Raw genomic sequence first — 20600 nt, forward strand, 5'->3', positions numbered from 1 at the left:
CCCATGTAAGGTGAATCGCACTAGGGGCATCCTCAAGTGCATAGAATGTCTGGAAAGCACTGCTGCTAAGCATGGACTTCCATTAACCGCAGTTACTGACTGCCCTTTGGTAACCTTGGCAACAATATAGAACTAGTGTACTCATGTGCACACACATGCCTCAGTAAATGAGGGAGGCGCACACCAAGCCATGCTGGTGATATAGTAAATAATAAAGCTACAGATGATTTGAACAACCCAAAGCTCTGCTTGTAATCGCTACAGAATTACTGCTGCTCAAGAACTGCAGGGTAACTCACAGGCACTTTGCTGGAGCTACTGCTGTTACTCCCCGAGCTCAGTGGTGGTAGCCAAGGCTGTGGCCCAGAGATGCATCTTGAAACTGCAGGTGACTGTTGCTGCCACTGTTGCCCATCACACGACCACAGTTGCCTAGAGCCTTCTCTCAATACAGACTGGGCAGTGCTTGATCTTGAAGAAAACAATGAGGAAGAACTGAAACAGAGAAGTTTGCTTTATTTTTTCAACAGTTATTTTTATTACCACACCAATGCTTTAATTTCAGCACCACCTCAGCACCTTAGCACCAGGGTATGACCCTCTCCTGTATTGTCATCACAATGCTAGCTGCAGAACTCCACATGACCAATGATCCGTCTTCCCTCACCCCCTCATCGTTATTGCTGTACACCTGCTGGACTGACTAGTTTAATGTTAACTTTATAATCTGCAAGTCAAGCAAATTCCCAACACTGACACTCTAAGGTCGGAATTAAGCATGAACACTCCCTGTGAAGAGAAAGCAGTCCTCCCATTTTGTGTCCGGCTACAGCAAGCAGCAAGCAACAAGTGAAATTCACGTTCCTATTCAAGCAGTCCTGCAAAGTACGCAGTAAATGACTTAATTTTCACAATTACCAAATTTTGTGTTTTTCATGAATCGTGCACAACTCCTGAAAAATAGGTTCCACAAATAATTTCGATAAAATTTGGTAAAAAAACCATCTTGAACATCAGCACATTGTACATGTCCAGCAGTAAAAGGAAAAAGTGTGGAGACCCCTCCTCCCCAATGGCGGCTTCTCTTCTTGAAGAGAATGTGCCATTGTTTCTAGAAAAAGGCTCTCTTCGCTTCTTACGGCTGAGCGTTGAAAGAAGTATTTAAAGGATAAGCTTTGCAAGCCATCGCCCAAGTTCCTGTTCATTTGTTTTGTTTCACTCCTTAAAATCTAGCCCCTCTCTTCTTCATGCTATATCTGGGACCCAGTGACAAGCATAAAACCCATCATAGCATTTGACCAGGTCAGTTTATGAAGGAAAAGGATGTTCAGGTTCTGGCTGAAGCCACAGAATTTGCAGGCTTTTAAATTACTTCGAAAAATGACAGAGGGCACTTAAGACTATTAATGTGCTTTTGCATTTCATTTTATTACAATTTTTATTTATTTATTTTTCCTCTTTCTTTCTAATGACACACCTATTCATTAGTACACAGTCGTAAGGCAACACATATACTAGGTTTTCCTTTGTTCACCAAGAAGCAACACGTTTCTGTGACCTATGGGTTGCGTGCTCGCCTCGCAATCTGAAAGCCCCGGGTTCAATTCCCCGCACCTTCGGAAGAAATTTTATTTTTCTTTGATACCATGGTGACATCTGGGATTTTTGGAACCACTTCTGTAGTCAACGATGATAACACAAGGTTTCGCTGCTAATGAGCCATATAATGATTCCACTGAAATTTGACGATCGCCCAAAGGATGGCTAAACACTCCTCCTCGGTGACAGAATAGTTGGCTTCAGCTTTAGTGAGAACTCGGCTAGCGTAAGCGACAACATATTCATCAAAGCCTTGCTTGCGCTGAGCGAGTACTGCAATGAGGCCAATGCCACTGGCATCGGTGTGGAGTTCTGTCGGAGAACGAGGGTCGAAGTGACGTAGAATTGGTGGAGTGGTCAGGAGGCGACGGAGTGTTGTAAATGCTTCATCACAGGCTGGCGACCAGGCCGAAAGGTCGTGGCTGGAAAGGAGCTTGGTCAGGGAGTTGATAATAGTGGCGAAATTGCGGACAAAGCAGCGGAAGTAAGAGCAGAGGCCGACGAAGCTGCGGGGGTCTTTTACAGAAGTGGGCTTCGGAAATTCAGCCACAGCTCGCAACTTGGCCGGGTCCGGAAGAACGCCATCCTTCGACACGACATGTCCGAGAATAGTGAGCTGCCAAGCTCTGAAGCGGCACTTTTTCAAACTGAGTTGGAGGCCAGCGTCGGCCAGGCAGCGAAGAACAGTCTCAAGGTGCTGGAGGTGAGACGAAAAGTCCGGGGAAAAGATTACAACATCGTCTAGATAACAAAGGCATGTGTGCCCTTTGAGCCCTCGGAGTATGTTGTCCATCATGCGCTCGAATGTGGCGGGTGCATTGCACAGGCCGAAGGGCATGACATTAAATTCATAGAGCCCGTCGGGTGTGACGAATGCAGTTTTTGGGCGATCGGCCTCCGCCATCGGCACCTGCCAGTAACCGGAGCGCAAGTCCAATGAAGAAAAGAACTCAGAGCCCTGCAGGCAGTCGAGGGCATCGTCGATACAGGGGAGAGGGTAAACGTCCTTGCGTGTAATCTTGTTCAGACGACGGTAGTCCATGCAGAACCGGATGGAACCGTCTTTTTTCTTGACCAGAACCACTGGCGATGCCTACGGGCTGTGCGACGGCTGTATCACGTAACGCTTGAGCATGTCAGTCACCTGCTCGTCAATGATGCGGCGCTCAGCGGCTGACACACGGTACGGACGTTGGCGCAAAGGGGCATGGGTTCCAGTGTCAATACAGTGGGTAACGGTGGTGGTGCGGCCCAAGGAGGGTTGCTGGTAGTCAAACGAAGCTTGAAAACGCTGCAAAACGGCGACAAGCTGGTCTCGTTGGGTAGACGTTAGGGCGGCGTCAACGGAACGGTGAAAAATATCGACAGACGACTGATTCGTGATGGGAACAGGCGTAATGGCGCTGATGTGAAAGCCGGCCGTGCTATCGACAAGGGGGTATGCTAAGGCGGGATCGAGAAAGGCAACGCTACCAAGCAATTGGCCACGGAGTAAAGTGGTAGGGCAGGAGAACGGTTGGCCACATAAATAGCGCTGGAGCCACAACCAATTGTCGGCACGGCATGAGGCAGCAAAACAGACTTCTGGTGGTCAGCACATCGTAAAGTAAAGAGGGAATATAAGTGACAGTTGCATCTGAGAGAGCAGCACAAGAGGCACCAGCACTGAAGAGAAAGGCGGAACGTCTGTGTCCTCTGAGACGACCACAGTAGCGGCAGCAGCACCGGTTACATCTAAGGGGGTGTCACTGTAGGGCGACAAGTCAAGCTGAGCACTGGCGCAGTTAATAACGGCGTGATGTGAGGAGAGGAAGTCCCAACCAAGGATAACGTCGTGAGAGGAGCGGGCGAGGATGATGAACTTGAATGTGTAGGGAACGTTCCTGATGAGCAGGTGGGCGGTGCAGGCGGCTAACGGTTGAATGTCCTGAGCGCTGGCCATGCGGAGAGAAACGGGAGGAAGGGGCGTCGTCACTTTTTTGAGTCTGCGACAAAGGGTGTGAGTGAGAATGGAAACGGCTGCGCCAGTATCAACAAGTGCTTCAACGGCGACTCCCTCAATGACCACGGTAATAATATTGGCAGGCACAGAAGCAGGTCTTGAGTGAGTCGCTGGCAACGCAGTTCTTGCCTCCAGAACTGCGACCGTTAGTTTTCCGCATGAAAGGCGGGTTGGCGGTGGAGCACCGGAGAACGGGAACGGCGGGCAGGAGACAGCGAGCGGTGGGAGCGGGGATGGTACCTGGGAGAAGAATAATCCGGAGGTGGCTCGTGTGATGCAGGCGAGGACAACGGCGGAAGGTCGTACGTCGACTCATGCCTATAATCGTAGTGACGGTGGTCACGACTGCGACACAAACGAGCCACGTGGCCAGCGACTCAGGCGCAGCAAATAGGGCGGTTGTCTTATGTGCGCCAGGGGTTGAGTGGCTGCAGCTGTGATCGGGGGCGGGCAACCAGACGGTAAGGTGGGATTGCAGGTTGCTAGGGTTCTAACTGCCGGGTAGATGGCCTGTAGACAGGGGCAGCACGTGAGGGCCGCGACCGCACCACGGCATCGGCGTATGTCAGAGGAGCCGGGGTCAGAGGTGGCTGAGGAGGAGGTGGCAGGACTTCAGCGACCTGCTCCTTGATAACACGCTGTAGGTTGGGAGTGAGCGACGGCGCAGGCGTAGGTGGGCAGGTAGATAAAGATAGCTGGCGTGCGACTTCCTCAGGTACAAACTGCTGGATGCGCTGGAGGAGCGACGGTTGGTCCAGAGTATTGTCCCCTGGGAGAGCCAAGCTGGAAAGTGTGGCCTCCTGAAAGCCTGCACGCTAGGTAGAAAGGCGCCGTTTGCGCAGCTCATCGAAGCTTTGGCAGTAGCCGATGACACTGGAGACAGTCTGGGGATCTTTGGCGACAAGCATCTGGAAGGCATTATCCTCAATGCCTTTCATAATATGTCTGATCTTGTCGGCCTTGCTCATAGCAGGGTTGACACGCTTGCAGAGGTCGACGACATCTTCTATATAACTGGTGAAGTTTTCACTGGTTTGCTGGGCCCGACTTCGCAAGCATTGCTCGGCGTGAAGCTTGCGCACTGCGGGACGGCAAAAGATTTCTGTCAGGCTGGTTTTTAGAGCTGCCTAGCTTGAGATGTCGGCCTTGTGGTTTCGAAACAAGAGATTGGCTACGTTGCTCAAATAAAAGATAACGTTGGTGAGCTTGACGGTATCGTCCCACTTATTGTATGCGCTTACGTGTTCATAGGAGGCCAACCAATCCTCGACATCCGTGTCATCTGTGCCGCTGAAGATGGCCGGGTCACACTGGTGCGCAATGCCGGAACAGAAGACAGCCGACGGATGCGGTGAAGCGGTTTGGGTGACGGTCTCAGGCATTGCAGAGGCGGTAGGCAATGCGCGGGTGCGAAGCTCCAGGGCGAGGGGATCATTGGCACCTCCACCACTTGTAATAAGAAACGTCTTCCAAAGCACAGCATCGCGAACAACCAGCGGTACAGTCCAGGCACAGACCAGAGGCTGCGTTCAGTCCAGAGCACGCACGAGGGACCGAGCGTTCGGCGCTTCTCGTTGCCTTCTTCGTTAAGCGCCAGCCTCTGAAGATTCCAAAGCTGAAGGTCAGTCTTACACCACATTGAAATGTCCTCGTTAACGATTTAACCATCAACCCTGAGCTGTACCTAATGGGAGATTGTACCAATACCACCAATGATGAGTCACACTCGTCCGGCTCGAAGTTGTGCTTCTCCCATCGCGAAGAGATTTTAGAGAATTTTTGCACCTTTGGTGTGTGTTCTAAGCCACAACAATCATTTTCACCAAAAATCGCCGAAAAATTTGGCGATTTTGGTTTTTTTCGGAAATTAATTTGGATTTTTTTTAATTTTGGAAATTAATTTAACATCAATTAGTGTATTTTCTTTTTGTCGACGGCTGAGTTCCCGCTAAGGTGAGTCCTGCAAGAGTGAACCACCATGTAGCACAAGCCAGATACCTGCCTTAGTCACGTTCAAAAGCTTATCGACCTCAAGGAGGAAGTAACCAAGGGGGGCCAACCACATGTTCTATGCGAAACTTAGTCTTCGTGCAATATTCTTAACTGCATCATCAGTCCAATTCGTGAAATATCAAGGTCGCAAAAAATAAGCTGATTACTGTATTTCCCTCACTAGTTATGCACCATGAGATAACACACAGCAGTATCTTCATGGGTCATTCCAATCCAAATGTCCCAGACGTTGCGCTCTACCATCTCCTATTTGTTCTTAAAGATTCATAAAAACTTATCCTAAAATGCGTATTGAATATTTAGAAAAGGTGAGAAACCATGCACTGCTCAATAATTAATAAAAAATTCAAAGTTTTAGAAAACACTTCAATTTTTTTATTAACATTTACACAGATTCTGACTTTTGATATACAGTCGAGTTCACTTATAACAATGTTCAAGTGCCACGAAAATTCCATTGTTATAACCGATAATTGTTATACACTGGTTTCACGAAAAAAAGCATAACAACTGCAAAGAGGGGTCCAGGACGGCAAGTGACATGCGAGCTCCGCCGAGGCATCGTTTTGGTGGCACCGAAAGGGGCATTGTAAAAAATACGAGAAGGTTGCTGCGGCAACCTTGAAAGCATTTAAATAGGGCAAAATAGCTTGCACTTCTCACTTCTTTGCTGAAACAAACCCGTAATCGGTGAGTTTCGACTGCTTCACGGCAATCTTGCTGACATCGTTCTGGAGGGCATCCAAATATTGGACATGTCCGAGTGAAAGGTTTTTTGCAAAAATGAAGTCCCGCAGGGACTCGATCATTCTTGAGGCCTCCTGATGAGAGACAACTTGTACAGGCTCCGGTTCATCTTCGTCATCGTCTTCCGCGCCGGTGACTGCTGCAACGATCGCCTAGTCAGTCAATTCTTTGTTTGTGGTGACTGCAACGTCGGCGTGCAAGAATTCTTCAAGCCCTTCCGCATCGTCATCATCACCGCGCACCGTAGACCAAAGTTCTGTAATCGCTCCATTGGCAGGAGCTTCGCGACACTCCGCGTCACTGATATCCCCGGCGAAGCCCACTTTTCGGAAGCAATTCATGTGCAGCTCGTGAAGCAGGAGCCAAAGAAAGTGGGAGAGATGGGGCAGCCCACGCTGAAATGCCGTGACGCGTTTTCACCGGGCGGTGCACCCTCAGAATGGACTGCTCCCCGCGCTGATACAAAAGCAACAAAAGGAAGCGCCTCCCTACCCTCTCCACCTCTGCCCAGAGGAAAGTGCCCGTCTTTTCTCCTCCTCCGAGTCATACAAGCTTCTCCGGCTCACCCCATGCGCCTCGCCTCGTATGCACCGTCACGTGCACCGTCACGGGTGGCTCCGCATACGCGCGCGCGCGTTTTTTGCGCCGTAAGCGTAGTTTGGCTGGCTTGGTAGCTGTGTTTGCGAGTTTTTTCTTTGTGAGTTGGCTCCAAATGACTACATTTAATTGTTATAACCGACAATCTAGTATGATAGCATTGTTATAAGTGGTTTATTTTACCATAGAACACATTGCAAAGGTGACGGTGCCGCAGCTGTCCATTGCTATATCAGATATATTGTTAAAAGCGGTATTGTTATAAGTGGGTTTGACTGTAATTCAGACCATGCAGATTTATACGGCATAAATATCTTTAAAAATAAATCGAAAAAAGTAAGAAAATGCACCATTTTTGGCGTTTTTGTTTTAAATATGAACTTGCTCTTGAAAATTCGAAAATAGGTTTATGGTTTATGGGGGTTTAGCGTCCCAAAGCGACTCAGGCTATGAGGGACGCCATAGTGAAGGGCTCCGGAAATTTCGACCACCTGGGGTTCTTTTACGTGCACTGACATAGTACAGCACACGGGCCTCTAGAATTTCGCCTCCATCGAAATTCGACCGCCACGGCCGGGATCGAACCCACGTCTTTCGGGCCGGCAGCCAAGCACCATAACCACTCAGCCACCGCGGCGGCTGGAAATTCAGAAATAGCCGTTTTGTTTCTCTAGATGTCCAGTACCTACAACAAATGTTACAGGTGATGAAACAGCGTACATCACGGTAAAAAAAAAACACTACAGTTGCAAAAAGTGCATTTTGAGCCAAAAACACTCGTTAATTTCATCGTGAAGTGGTCCAAGTAAAAATACAAACAGTAGCGGGTTACATAGAACAGTTTATTGCTGTTCATTTCTGAAATTTTTATCGGGGTAATTCCGTTTAAAGCAAGAAAGGAATTTTTCAAGTTGAGCTCTCACGCCGCAAGTTGCGTCGTCTCTTAACGCCTCTTCACCGCACAGCACGACACTGCCGACACTATGGCCAGACGAAATGTAGAGTTCTTGTTCTTAAGTGAGGTTTTCACTTCAGGCCAGCATGGGAACGTTGAATAGTCGACCACGTATTCGTGGGAAAAGATTTTCTTAAAGCTGCCGGGGTGGCACATGCCAGAGTGAGCTAGTTGTTCGGTGTGGTTCTGTCACACTCAGTCATTCTTGTCAGTGCCATGACAGGCGTAAGCACCAGCATAAAAGCTTGTGAGATGCCGATGTGGAAATGACCAGAACGATCCGGTGTTGAAACAATCCGTGACGAAGCAGCACCACGTGGTACCTGACCCTTATGGCTGTCAGAGGCTTATGCCCGGTTGTTTCCGATGTGATGTCTTGGTTGTATTTGATTTAATCAGTGCAATTTCTGCATTAATACACGAGCGACAACTACGCACCAGCCACTATGCTGGCGAAGCACCTTCATGCGAGCGACGTACCATCGCGCGAGCGGGCCACATTCACCGCCAGCGTGTCTCGCGTTACTCGCTGCAAGCTCGCAGCAGTGTGCACTTCGCACTTTCACGTGTGCTCCGAGGCACGCACTCCCCGTGATCTTATTGAGATATAAATAAAGCACTTGTGATACACCTGCCATGCAAGCTGGTCAGCCCTCCTCGTGGTCCATGCGAGACAGCACGCTGAATATCGTTGCTTTTCTTCTCTTGGCTGCCCCACACCAAAGCAGGTCTGTTGGAACTTCAAGAGCGAAAATTATCTCTTTTATTACATACCAACCACCGAATGTCACACAATATCTTCTTTAGCTCCAGCCCCATAAATGCACGAGAGCGAACAACGACGGCAAACTGAAGTGGTTATCTGGCCATTAGTGTTGTGCCATGAAAGCCAATAAACTGTTCTATGTAACCTGCTATTGTTTGTATTTTTACTTGGACCACCTCAGGGTGAAATTAACGAGTGTTTTTGGCTCAAAACAAGCTTTTTGCAAATTTAGTATTTTTTATTTAGTTTGATGTATGCAGTTTGATCACCTGTAACATTTGTAATAGGTACTAAGACATCTAAAGAAACAAAACAGCTATTTCTGAATTTCCGAGAGCAAGTTGCTATTTAAAACAAAAAACGACAAAAATGGAACATTTTCACACTTTTTCGATTTTTAAAAAATATTTATGCCGTATAAAGCTGCATGCTCCGAAAATTGAAAGCCAGAATCTGTGCAAATGTCAATGAAAAATTGTGAAGTGTTTTTTAAAGATTTGAATTTTTTATTAGTATTGAGCATTGACTGGTTTCTCGTGTTTTCTAAATATTCAAACTGCCCTCACCTCACAAATAATTTTTTTTTTTGGCAGAAATAGTACAGGCTTTGATTACGTACTTTAGGATAAGTTTCTATGAATTTTTTTGAACAAATTGAAGATGGTCGAGCGCAACGTCTGGGACGTTTGGCATGGAATGACCCTCATTTGAATTCGGCCTATTAGCGCACAGGCAAAGATCTGTGAAAAGACCTTTGGAATGATAAGGCTGTTTTGCATTTATACAGTAAATGATGGAATGTAGGGTTCAATGTCCCTATGCTGCACATGGGATGTGAGGGATGGTGCAAAGGAGAGCTCTAGATTAATTCTGATCATGTGAGGGTTTTTTATATGCACTGACATCACACAGCCCAAACGCGTGCATGCATTTCACCTGCGCCGTAATGCAGGCCACTGCAGCCCCAATTCAATGCCCCCAGCTTAGGACTCAGCAGCCGAAAATCAAGACCATACAGCCACCACGGTAGATATTTGCACAGCAATCAGCTCTCTGTTTTCTTTATTCTTTACATCATTAATCAATGAATTCTTAAATTATAACATGCCAAACAATACAGGGCCACTTGTGTAGGCACCAGAAGTAGGGGTCACTGCATCACGATTTTTGCATTCCTGCAAAAATTATAAAATGCCCTTCCTCCCGGTTAAAAAATTTGCCAACACTGCGTTAAGCAGATCTTAATACACAGAAACGTTAAAGGCATGTGACAGGTGAGCCAATATAGTAACGCCAGAACTTTTTGGTGCCAAAGCACTGCTTCACGGGGTCAAACCAAACCAAAAATCCTGTGGCATCCATGACCTTGAGGGTGCAGAAATAAAATAAATATTGCTGGAACTAGGGTTTCAAACCTGCGATAGCACAAACATATCAGCTTCTCTGGCCACTGCACGAGAGCACTATGCCATCACCACAGCTGATCCCGCGTCGTGTTAAGCTGCAACACATGCTGGCGCTGTGCATGGCACATCATCTCCATCAACTTCCATCTGCGGCGCAAACAGATCAGATCAGCTTAACCTCGATCAGAGCTTAACCTAAGTCTAATATCATCGCCAGACATGCCGATGACCCAGCAAAGCAAAACCATGAGCCAACCGGGCTAAACACATGCGTTCGCACGTCTACTCGGTTTAACTACGTTAAAACCCTACCACTTTTGTTCATTCACAGTACAAAATGTGATCTTTTCTTTCCCAGTAAACAATGCAAAGGTGGTATATAACATGCAGAAAAAGATTTGGGGGACACTTTAGCTCCGCCTTAAAAGTGCTATGTGATAACTTTAATCGGTTCCTTCAGCGGTCTGGGGTCCTCTTTGCATATCACTTCGAAGACATGGGCCCTGTTCTTTATATTACTTTATTATTTATTTTTATTACTTATTTTCCACAACACACAAGGCCTCCCTTTAACCAAGTCGAACGGACGTTCCTCAGCGGATGGAGTAGCGTGCCTGGCTCACAACCTTGGAAAGAGCGGTCCGAGTCCAAACTCGACCATTTTTGTTTTCAGCGCAACAACTTTTCATTCTTCAGAGGCACTATGTAATGACGATAGAATGACTTCACAACCCTGCAGACCAATGAGGAATTGTGTAGCGATGTCATCACTGTTGTACCATGTGATCATTGTGGGGGGTTCGGACTACCCACATGAGGTCATGTGGTTGTGACGCCACAACCCTTTCAACCAATCTAGATTTTTTTCGACATGCCAATGCACAGCGGTTTCTCCATTTAACAGGACCCTTAATGCTATCGTGTTCCCTTGTGTTTGACTGTTCAACACATGCTGCTCACCTACTGACCTCATGTACCTTTCTTTTTGGAAACAAAAGCAGCACGTGCCTTCTTCGAAGCAATGAAAGTTGTACAGAGTTGCTGCATGATATTCCAGACGTCTCACTTAGTACAAGCATGCTAACCCAGGGGTAATGCAGGTGAAGCTCTGCAATGAATGCATGCTGAAAAGGGGCCCTTTTTAGCCAAAGCACAGCAACCAGTAGATCACAAGAATTGAAAAGCAGACAAAAAACTCACCCCGATCTTTCCAAGAATCGGTCACTGAGGAGTTTTGGCGTCACTGTCAGCACTCCTTCCAAGCCATGACAGCAATTGCTAACTTCTCTGTCCACTTCCCAGTCTGATTGCCTTAAACCTACACAAGTGAATTGAGAACAGGGTGAGAGGAACACTTGTGCGCTAACTCTCCCAATTCTTGCCAACATCAGAGAACGTTAAAACATGAAATTCACAGTTATGAGGCAATCGAACACACACATTCCACTAGTGTCTATTCAAATTTTACACCGTACAGAATAAATTTAACAGCAATGTCTACTGGTGCCACCTCGAATGCATTGTAAACTGCCTACAATTCTATCATGTTCCCGAAGTGCCACGCCAAATCTCTAAATGATCTCTGAATTTGGTGTTTGCTATCAAAAAGGGTGCCAGGTAGATGCCTATATAATCTAATATTCTCAGAGTTCCCACTGTCAGATAAAGTACATTTTGTTTTCTGTGCATTTTTACACTAACCAGCAGCAGATGTGCAAATATTTGTAAGTGATCAAGAAAATGCTACCACACGAGCCAACAAGTGAATTTGTTGGGCACAGGGGTGAGGTTAAGACATCCAGTCAAACTGGCTTTTATTTGTTTTCTTCTTCACAAAAATACGTGTATTTTTCAGAAAAAACAACCCACTACTGCTAAGGGATGCAGCTCGAGACCTTTTTAACCCTTCTGGACAATTCAGTCATCAGAGAAATATTTGGCGACTCTAATGGCAATTCCCAAGCCCCTTCAACATCAGTGCTAATTCTACTGGAGAAGGAAGGTAAGCTTCAGTGAGCAGCTGAGGAACTAAGAACAAGCTAGCCAAAAAGAACAAAGATGAGATTGACTGTCCAGTAGCTGGCACGAAGGTAAAAAAAAAAATTAAGACCAACATTCATTGTTTTCTAGCCCAAAATTCTCGCCTCTCAATGGTGTGTACAAGGTGCTGATGTTTATTTTGATGATAGAGTAAACACCATAAAATGAACCTGTATGCTCTTCAAGCAGTAAAAATCAAATTATAGACTTTTACTTACCCTGCCAGACCTACACTGTTAGATGTGCGGTAGTGGAATGCCCCAGAAAAATCATTCGACCAAGTCGGATTTTTTTCTATTTCAATGTGCACTCAAATCTCCATACAAACATGTTTTTGCACTGCGCCTCCATTAAAACATGGCACCCACTCCCAGGTTTGAACCCATGAGCTCGTGTTCAGCAGCTGCATACAATAGTCAGTGAGCCACTGCAGCAGGTAGCAGTACCAAAATGGGTGCTGCTCACCATGAAAAAGTTTGTAGCTCTACCCAAGGCCACTAGCTTTCTGTGATTCCATGTTTCAGCAAAAAAAATCGTGGATTTTAGAAATCTGCATGGAATGTGGCTGGTAGCCACATTGTTTTTTTTATAATATTGTACAAGTTTTGTGGACACCAGTATGAATGAACTGAAATATAATCTGAGTTCTCTTGAAAGGTAGAATCCAGTAATGAATGAAGTTCTGCTAATGCCTTGACATGCTTGCTTTGAAATTTGCTCAAGGAAGCTAGCGGCACATCAAGCACTGCGGCTCTGGCCGCAACATGCTCACACAGTACATATATGGGAAGATACACAACATTGGCACCAGTCAAAAGCAACATTACCACATTTGCACGAATGTAACGAGAGTTTTTTCCTTAAATCATCTGCTTCAGGAAACACCTCGCATTATATTATAAATCTGCTGTCCTTTGAAATAACAAAGGTGAGCGCACCCAACAGGAGGGTGAACTACGAGGAAAAGGCAACTCCCCAACAACCTTCGGCCATCGAGGCGACGCATGCAGCGCACAGTGGCGGAAAAAAGTAGCTACAATCTTGGAAAGAAGGAGACGCGGGAAGTTGACAAAGAAGAGAAGGCAGTAAAAGGACTATGAGGCATATGGAAGGGGAAAAAAAGGTCAAACAGGCACTGAACTGTGCAGCATGAAGCACAAAGCAGCAAGAGGCAAAAAGTGGAGGCACAGCAAACGCCTGCATGCGTTAATGTCCGATAGGCTTCCCACGAAATATTGCAGATTATTAATTCTCAATTCGCAAAATTTAAAATTTTCTGGTGCAGAAAATTAAGGGCCTTAGCGCTACCAAATAGGCAAGCAGTGTGGTGACCAGAAGAAATTCAAGAGGACATGCTCTACACTAAGGAGAAATGACAACTGCACCTTTCTTTGAGCACCTCACAATGCGATGCATACTAGCAGGGGCCCACTTCTACACCAACAGTGCCTTGAGTCATGCCATCAAGTACTTCCTGGCAACATATACCTACCAAACTACCGGTACAAGCAGCTCTATTTGCCACCTCCAGGTCGAACTTCATATGATAATCGCAATGCCACCCCCTACTCTTGTTCAGCCCTGTACTTTCATGACATCACCCACAAGTATTACCATCAATGATGTGCTGGAGTGGCACCACTTGATGCAACAATGTTGGATTCAAGCCCCTACCTCAACTCCTAGCCCTTTATGCACTTTGTCTATAGCGATTTTCCTGCAAAACAGTGGTGCATCAACAGACAGCTGTATATCGGCATCAGCAACCTTCAACTTAAAGTGCAACATCACACCCCTGCCATATGGCACGCTTGCAGTAGCTGCCCACATTACGAAGTTCAGCTGTACCTGACACAGGAAGCCTGAACAGCAGTAATGCTGTCGAACCACAGTGTTCCTTCCAGCGCCCTGTGGTCCTGAAATCGCTGCCTATGACTGCAGCTTTTGCTATTATGACTTCCACTGCCTAATACCTGCACTGCAAAATCCCCTGGGTCGAAATTAATCTGCAGTCATCCACCGTAAAACTTCTTTCTCTCTGCCTCCTTTCCCTGCTTTCTGCAAGGTGTGGGCCAGGCGTCCACAGAGTGGAAGCTATTAGTGCCCTCTTACTTCTTTTATAAAACATTTGCATTCTTGTCAGTGTGCGCTGTGCATTATTTCCATCGTTCCTCTAGGCACGGCTCACCGTGATTGGCTTGCGCCACACTACACTTATCACAGAGTGCAGTATAGCAGCTTACAAGACAACTGAAGAGCAAGGGCAACACTAGCACAATGATGATCACCACCAGCGTGAACATAGGTGCATGTGTCTTTTACATGCACCACATCATTGATATGCTCCCGTGTCATCTGCTGTAGTACTGCACAATCTTCAACATGCACTTGCTCGATACCAGCAAAAGTCTCTTAAATCTCACAATATAGCTTTGCGATAGCACAGAAAAGAATGAACTCAATTGTTCACAACAACAGTGATCATCACTGTACATCTCTCACATAAGGCCATTTCCAATTTTGTAACCCTACCGTAGCTACATACAGTAGTACTAGTAGTAATAGCAGGTTAGCAGGCGCAGCAGCAACTTGGGCCATAATGCACCAAACACAAGCTGCTGCATATCGGCAAACACTCAAAAATTCCTAAACATAGGGAGTTCAAAATAAAGAACAAATCTTTTCAGGAACACACTGTCAGCCGCAACGGAGGACAGCACTATATGAACCATCGTGATAATCTAGGTAATTACCTCAAATGCACTAATTAACTGTTAAATTAACACAGTCTGGTGGTCGGTGCCAATGGGGAGTTCGAAGCCATGGACAAGACCATGTCATATCAGTTTTTGAAACAAAAAAAGAAGTCATTCTAGAAAGCTCTGCAGCGCGACAAAATCGAGTGCTTTTTTTTCCCACACAAAACCGAAATTGAGTGCTTGAGGTGCACAGGAAGCTGGATGCTAATGTGAGGTCCACTGATGATGTATTAGAGTGCTTATGGCACCTTCGAACTGCCTATGCTTTTTACCACAGCATGCACTTTCTTTTGCTTCTTCAGTTTCAAAAACAACGACTAAAATACTGAAGATGACAACCTTTTTCCTTGCACCAAGTGGCGAAGCTAAAGAATGTGCATGACTTGGCAAAATAGTGTACAGAGTTCGAACTGGGCACTGTAGTCACTGCAACATGCAGGCCATCAGCGGATGTTGCAACAGCATAGAGCTTCCTGTGCACTTCATGGACTAAGTTACATTTCTGTGTGGAAAAGAAAAAAGCACTGTAATTCCCTGCACCGTAGCACTTTTAATAATGACTTATTCATTTCAAAAGCTGATAAGGTATTACATTGCCCATGGGTTCAAACTGTCCATTGGCACTAACCATCAGACTGTTAATTAATAAGGTAATTAATTAGGTAGTTAATAACATAGATAATCAATTATGCTTCTTACAACACTAAAAACTGCTGAGGCTGACGGTTTGTTCCTGAAATGATTTTCCTTCTATTGAGAACTCTCTGTGTGTTAAATTTTTTTGAAGTGTTCGCTGAAACAGCCACTATATTTTCAGAAACAGTTCTTGCATTCTTGCAAACATTCATAATGCTATCATTCTAAAACAAAAAACTAAATTTCTAAACTCCAAATCTTATAACAGGAATAACCTGCCAAGTGCACAAATGCACTTACAGATGCTAAATGAGAAGCAGGAGGTCACTAGAAGTAACAAAAAACAAAAGTAGCATATCATATGAAACAGGTGGAATTCTTAAAAAAGTAGATGAAAAATAAAAAGTTTTTAAAATCAATTTTAAAAGAGCAAGGACTGGGGCTAGTTGGTGTTTCATCTCAGAATGGGAATAGTAGTAGTAGCATTGGTATATTGAAAGAAAAATACAAAAAGGATGGGGAAGGATGTTGCTGCCGCAGCTGGCAGAAGTGAAAGGGACAGGGAGAGGATAGTGAAAAGTAAAGCGGGGAGCAGTAGCGAGAAAGGACAAGGGAGAGCTATTCACACTATTTACAAAATATAAAAGTGGAAATAGCTCTAAATTGCATAAAGGGACAGGGAAGAGAGGAAAGAAATACGACCACTACAGGACGCAGCACTGTGTCCTGTGGTGGTTGTATTTCTTTCCTCTCCCCCAGTCCCTTAGTGCAATTCAGGGCTATATCCATTCAATTCTGAAAATTGATTGTTTACAGACATGGTAGCACAAACAAAACACACCTAAATGATCCTTTTAATTATGAAAAAATTAGAAGAAAAATAAAAAACTCCAAGACCAGCTAAGAGTTCCTAGCCTGTCCAGAATTCTGCCCACAAGCAACATGGCAGCATGCAGAGGAACTGCATCTGATCTCATTTCTTTGTTGTGTTGTTTCAACTGTTGCTATAAGAAGAACCCTTTTTTTTTTCAAAAACAGTGTTACAAGTAAAATAAACTTTAGTGCTTTCTTATACATTACACTTTGTGCCTTTTGAAGTCTTTACTTGTGAGGTTAACTACACACCCAGCCAGCAAAGTGTGTTCTGTGAACACAACCAGAGTGCACTCTTCTGTGAAGACACTCCACTTGTGCCATTTGGCTTTGCCAGAGAGCACTTACAGTGAATGACACTCCCCATAAGGCCACTTAACTTGCCCTCTTGGCAGGAGGTATAACGAACTAAGCAGTAAGTGCAATTTTACATATTGATGCTAGGAAAACTAATTGCTGGGAAATAACTGAAGAACAAGAAAAGGCCTCACTCAAGTGGTCCAAGTCAAGGTGTTGGTGAGACAAGTCTAGCCAGAGCTGAACCTAGGACAAAAAGATAAAAGAAAACTCAACTAAGCATATTACACAAAAACAAATGTTTAAAACTAACAGCTGTGAAATATGGAGGACTAAAAGGAGCCAAGTATTCACACACCACCCCTTTCCAAAAAAAAAAAAAAAAAACATTCCAACAACTGACAGCACACAAACACAAAAAGAGGGAGGAAACAAAGAGGGCTATAGCTGGTATCTAAAAACAGAGTATTCCAAGTAAGCTTAGAGTCCTTCATGCAAAGTACAAAAAACAACTTCAATCCAAAAGGAAACAGTGCAAACAAGTGCCAGCAAGTTTATAAGCCCACCTATTCTGAGAGTTTGTGCCAAAAACTAATAGTGATAGAGGGAATCCTACAAAGACCTGGTACTGCCTATAAAGTGTACAAGCATTGTCACATATAAACCACCACAAGAATCACGGAAAAGACCATGCACATTTAAAAGGGCCACAATAAGAAGTTCTGAACAACTATGCCCTGCTCTTAATGCCAGTGCATATGACAACACATGTATGAAAGCTTTTGGTATGGTAAATACCTTTGGTATGGTAAATACCTTTATTACTCTGCTTTGCACAGGTAACATGAGGTTTTATGAGCAGCAAAACCTGATGACCAATGTGACAAAGTGTTGGCAACATTTGTGCTTATTATTTTTGCTTTTTAACTTGTTTCAGCAACTCAATACAGCAATGTTTAAATATGTGAAATCTACACCTGTGTATCATTTGTAATGTGAACATTGTTAGGCAAATGAGAAAAAAAAATCTAGAATGATGTTACAAAGTGACCAAGAATCGCATGCAACAACACAAATGACATTCAAGCAGAGTGATTGTGGCAAGCCGTATGCAAAGAAAAAAAGCTATGAAAAGCTTCAATCTCCAAGTTTCGCACATAATGTTTGCTTATGCTGCTGCTGCTGCTGCTGCATGGGCCCTTCCGATCCCGATTGAGACCAATTAAAAAGGAAGTTTTGAGCACGCTACACATGTAACGCTGCTACATGGCGGCATTACATGTGCATGCACTTGTAAATGTAGTGGCAAAGAAATTAGTTTGTAATCAATTAAAGGTAAACAGGAAGTCTGAATAAAAAATTATCTGGCTCTGATACACCCCAAACACGCACAAAATGAATCACCGGCCCATGCCTGTGGGTGCTGTGTTAAAAAAAAATGAAAAATTAGAAATGAAAATTGGTTTTGAGGAAAGGAAATGACGCAGTAAGTGCCCCCATAAGGAAAGGGATAAGAAGGGAGCGAAGGAAATAAGATGTGCTGTAGTGGAGGTCGCGGGAATAATTTTGACCACCTGGGGATCTTTAACCTGCACCAACATCGCACAGTACACAACCACTTTTCGTGTTTCGCCTCCACTGAAATGCGGCCTCGCCTCTCGGCCCTTTTGGCTAAGATCAAAGTGTGTTTGTGCTGCATTTGATTTCTACAAAGCCAAACGCATGACTTTGATCTTAAAAACCAAGCCACATTGGACAGGAAGTTATTTAAAAATTTTACAGCTTTTATAGAATATATTTCTGGATGTTTCAATTTTAATTTCAATATGAATGTTTTCCCGAGCACAACTATAGCAGCCCTTGACCAGGAACGGCCTAAATTGTGATAGATTCGGCCATGTGGCAACTCCAGATCTGCATTTTGTATGAACCTGATCGACTCAAAGACTGAAAGTACCTACATGATAGTGGCATTAACAATCCAATCATGAATCCACTGTGTCAAGAAATGTGCCGACCAAGACAAAGCTGCACTGTTCAAAAACAAAACAGGCGTAGGTTTCCTAGTGAAAATTTAGCAAGTCTAGTACAGTGCTACATGGAAAAGGCATTTCTTATGCAAAATATACAAGTTTTTGGCAAAAATGCACAAAAGTTTATAACTCAAACCTAATCAAATGTTTTACTGCAGAAGTAAACCTCAAAATGGGGCATGGAGCACATGCCTAGCACTGAAAGTACACCTATAAGAAAACCAAACTTCAGACAAAAGAAAGATTTTTCAGGCCTTGAAAGACTGTTTTTGAGGTCACATATGAGAATGTTGAGAAGGCTGCCATTCTGCCTTCTATAAAGAACTTACTCCACATTTGCATAATGACAGAAAAGAAAAAAAAGGTATTTAACAAGAAAGGTATTTAAACTATCAGCTGCATATGTCTGTCACTGCACACTTTTTTAGATCACATGACGACAAATGACCTCCCATTCAAGACTACCTCAGATTTTTCATGCCACGGTACACTTAACAAGTTACACATAAAGACACTGCTTACACAACTGCATGTCCTGGTTATGTTTGTGCATTCTGCAACCATAGAGGTGCTTCATAACAGACTGCAACTAAAAGCTTTGGTAAAGGGTATAAACTTGCAGCAAACAAAATATACATAGAGACCTCCCAATTCAGGTAAAACAGGGAGATGGGATAAAGTTTAGAGAGGGAAGGAGGCTTGCCCGGCTTGGGAATCACAGAAATGAGGGAGGAGGTCCAGAAGCTCAAAAGGCAGCCGCTGTCCTAGGCTTGACTGAAAGTCTGGAAGAGGGATTCTTTGGTGTGGTCAAGAAGGATGTAAGTGTGGTGTATGTGATGGTGTCCTCACCAGGAGCCGAGTGGGTAGCATTAGCAGCCAAAGCCACTTCGAGCTTCTGGAGAGTGAAAGGGCGGTCCAGACTGGTTTTAGGGCTGCCCTGGTAGGGCGGGTAGGAAGGTGCAAGAGGGGGCAGGAGATACATAGGTGAGCTGGTCAAAACATCAGAGGGAGTCCCCTGAGCAAGGGCATTACCTAGAGTGGGAGCAAGGGCAGGCTTAGTGCCTAGGAGGGATTTAAAGAGGTCATGCAGAACACGAGTGCAATGCAGGGTCGAGGCCATGCAATTCAACTAGAATGCTCAGGGAGGCGCAATGGACGACAATCTCAGCCCACAAAGCAGCGATCCGGGAGGAAAGTTGGACATTTTCGAGTTGGGAGCAGAAGGAGCTTTAGCGACGTTTATGGTGACGCCATATATGGAGAAAGTGAGGGTCAGGAGACCAAGATCGAGCAACATGAGCAAACACGACAGCTACTGGACAAAAATGCTGCAGAGAAGCGGGACGTCCAGTCATCGTAGGATTCAAAGGAACTGAAAGAGGTTTTAGTGCAAAAGGCGTGCCAGTCAGTGTGAGTGAATGAATGGCATTGAGGGATGTGGGAAAGAGAGGTGGTAAGATGAATGAGAAAGTGATCACTGAGAAAGATTTTTGGCTGTGGCCTGCCAGTGAAAGGAAACTGGACTCCCGAGTGTCCATTACTACTACTACTACTACTACTACTACTACTACTACTACTACTACTACTACTACTACTACTACTCGATTTTACCCATTCTTGCACCCCGTACATGTTTCCTCAAGACTGGGTTAAAAGAAGATTTCTACCAAAAAATCACCTTCTAGGAAAATTTCTTTCACTGGCAGGTCAAAGCCAAAAACCTTCTCAGTGATCACTTTCTGATCTATCTTACCACCTCTCTTTTAGGTAAAAACCATATGTATGAGTTAAGAGACAAGGAGGGCAATATCATTAGCAACATGGATAAGACAGTTAAAAGTAGCCAAAGAGTTCTACATAAATTTATACAGTAGCCA

At 44.8% G+C, this 20600-nt stretch overlaps 1 protein-coding gene across 4 annotated transcripts in view; it reads right to left on the minus strand.

The window, feature by feature from the left end:
- The window catches only part of LOC144114598 (uncharacterized), a 65406-nt gene that overhangs the window by 17540 nt on the left and 27266 nt on the right, over positions 1-20600 (minus strand). For all 4 annotated transcript variants that reach the window (XR_013311066.1, XR_013311067.1, XM_077648451.1 and 1 more), the window contains 3 exons: positions 16885-16936; positions 11286-11403; positions 300-495 (listed from right to left, as the gene is read on the minus strand). Coding sequence is in view for 2 of the 4 variants with exons in the window: in XM_077648451.1 (XP_077504577.1) it covers positions 300-495; positions 11286-11403; positions 16885-16936 (366 nt within the window). In the remaining 2 variants the exon portion in view is untranslated. The remainder of the gene's footprint in view (positions 1-299; positions 496-11285; positions 11404-16884; positions 16937-20600) is intronic.

Source organism: Amblyomma americanum, chromosome 1 (genome assembly GCF_052857255.1).
Source record: "Amblyomma americanum isolate KBUSLIRL-KWMA chromosome 1, ASM5285725v1, whole genome shotgun sequence".
NCBI lineage: Eukaryota > Metazoa > Arthropoda > Arachnida > Ixodida > Ixodidae > Amblyomma > Amblyomma americanum.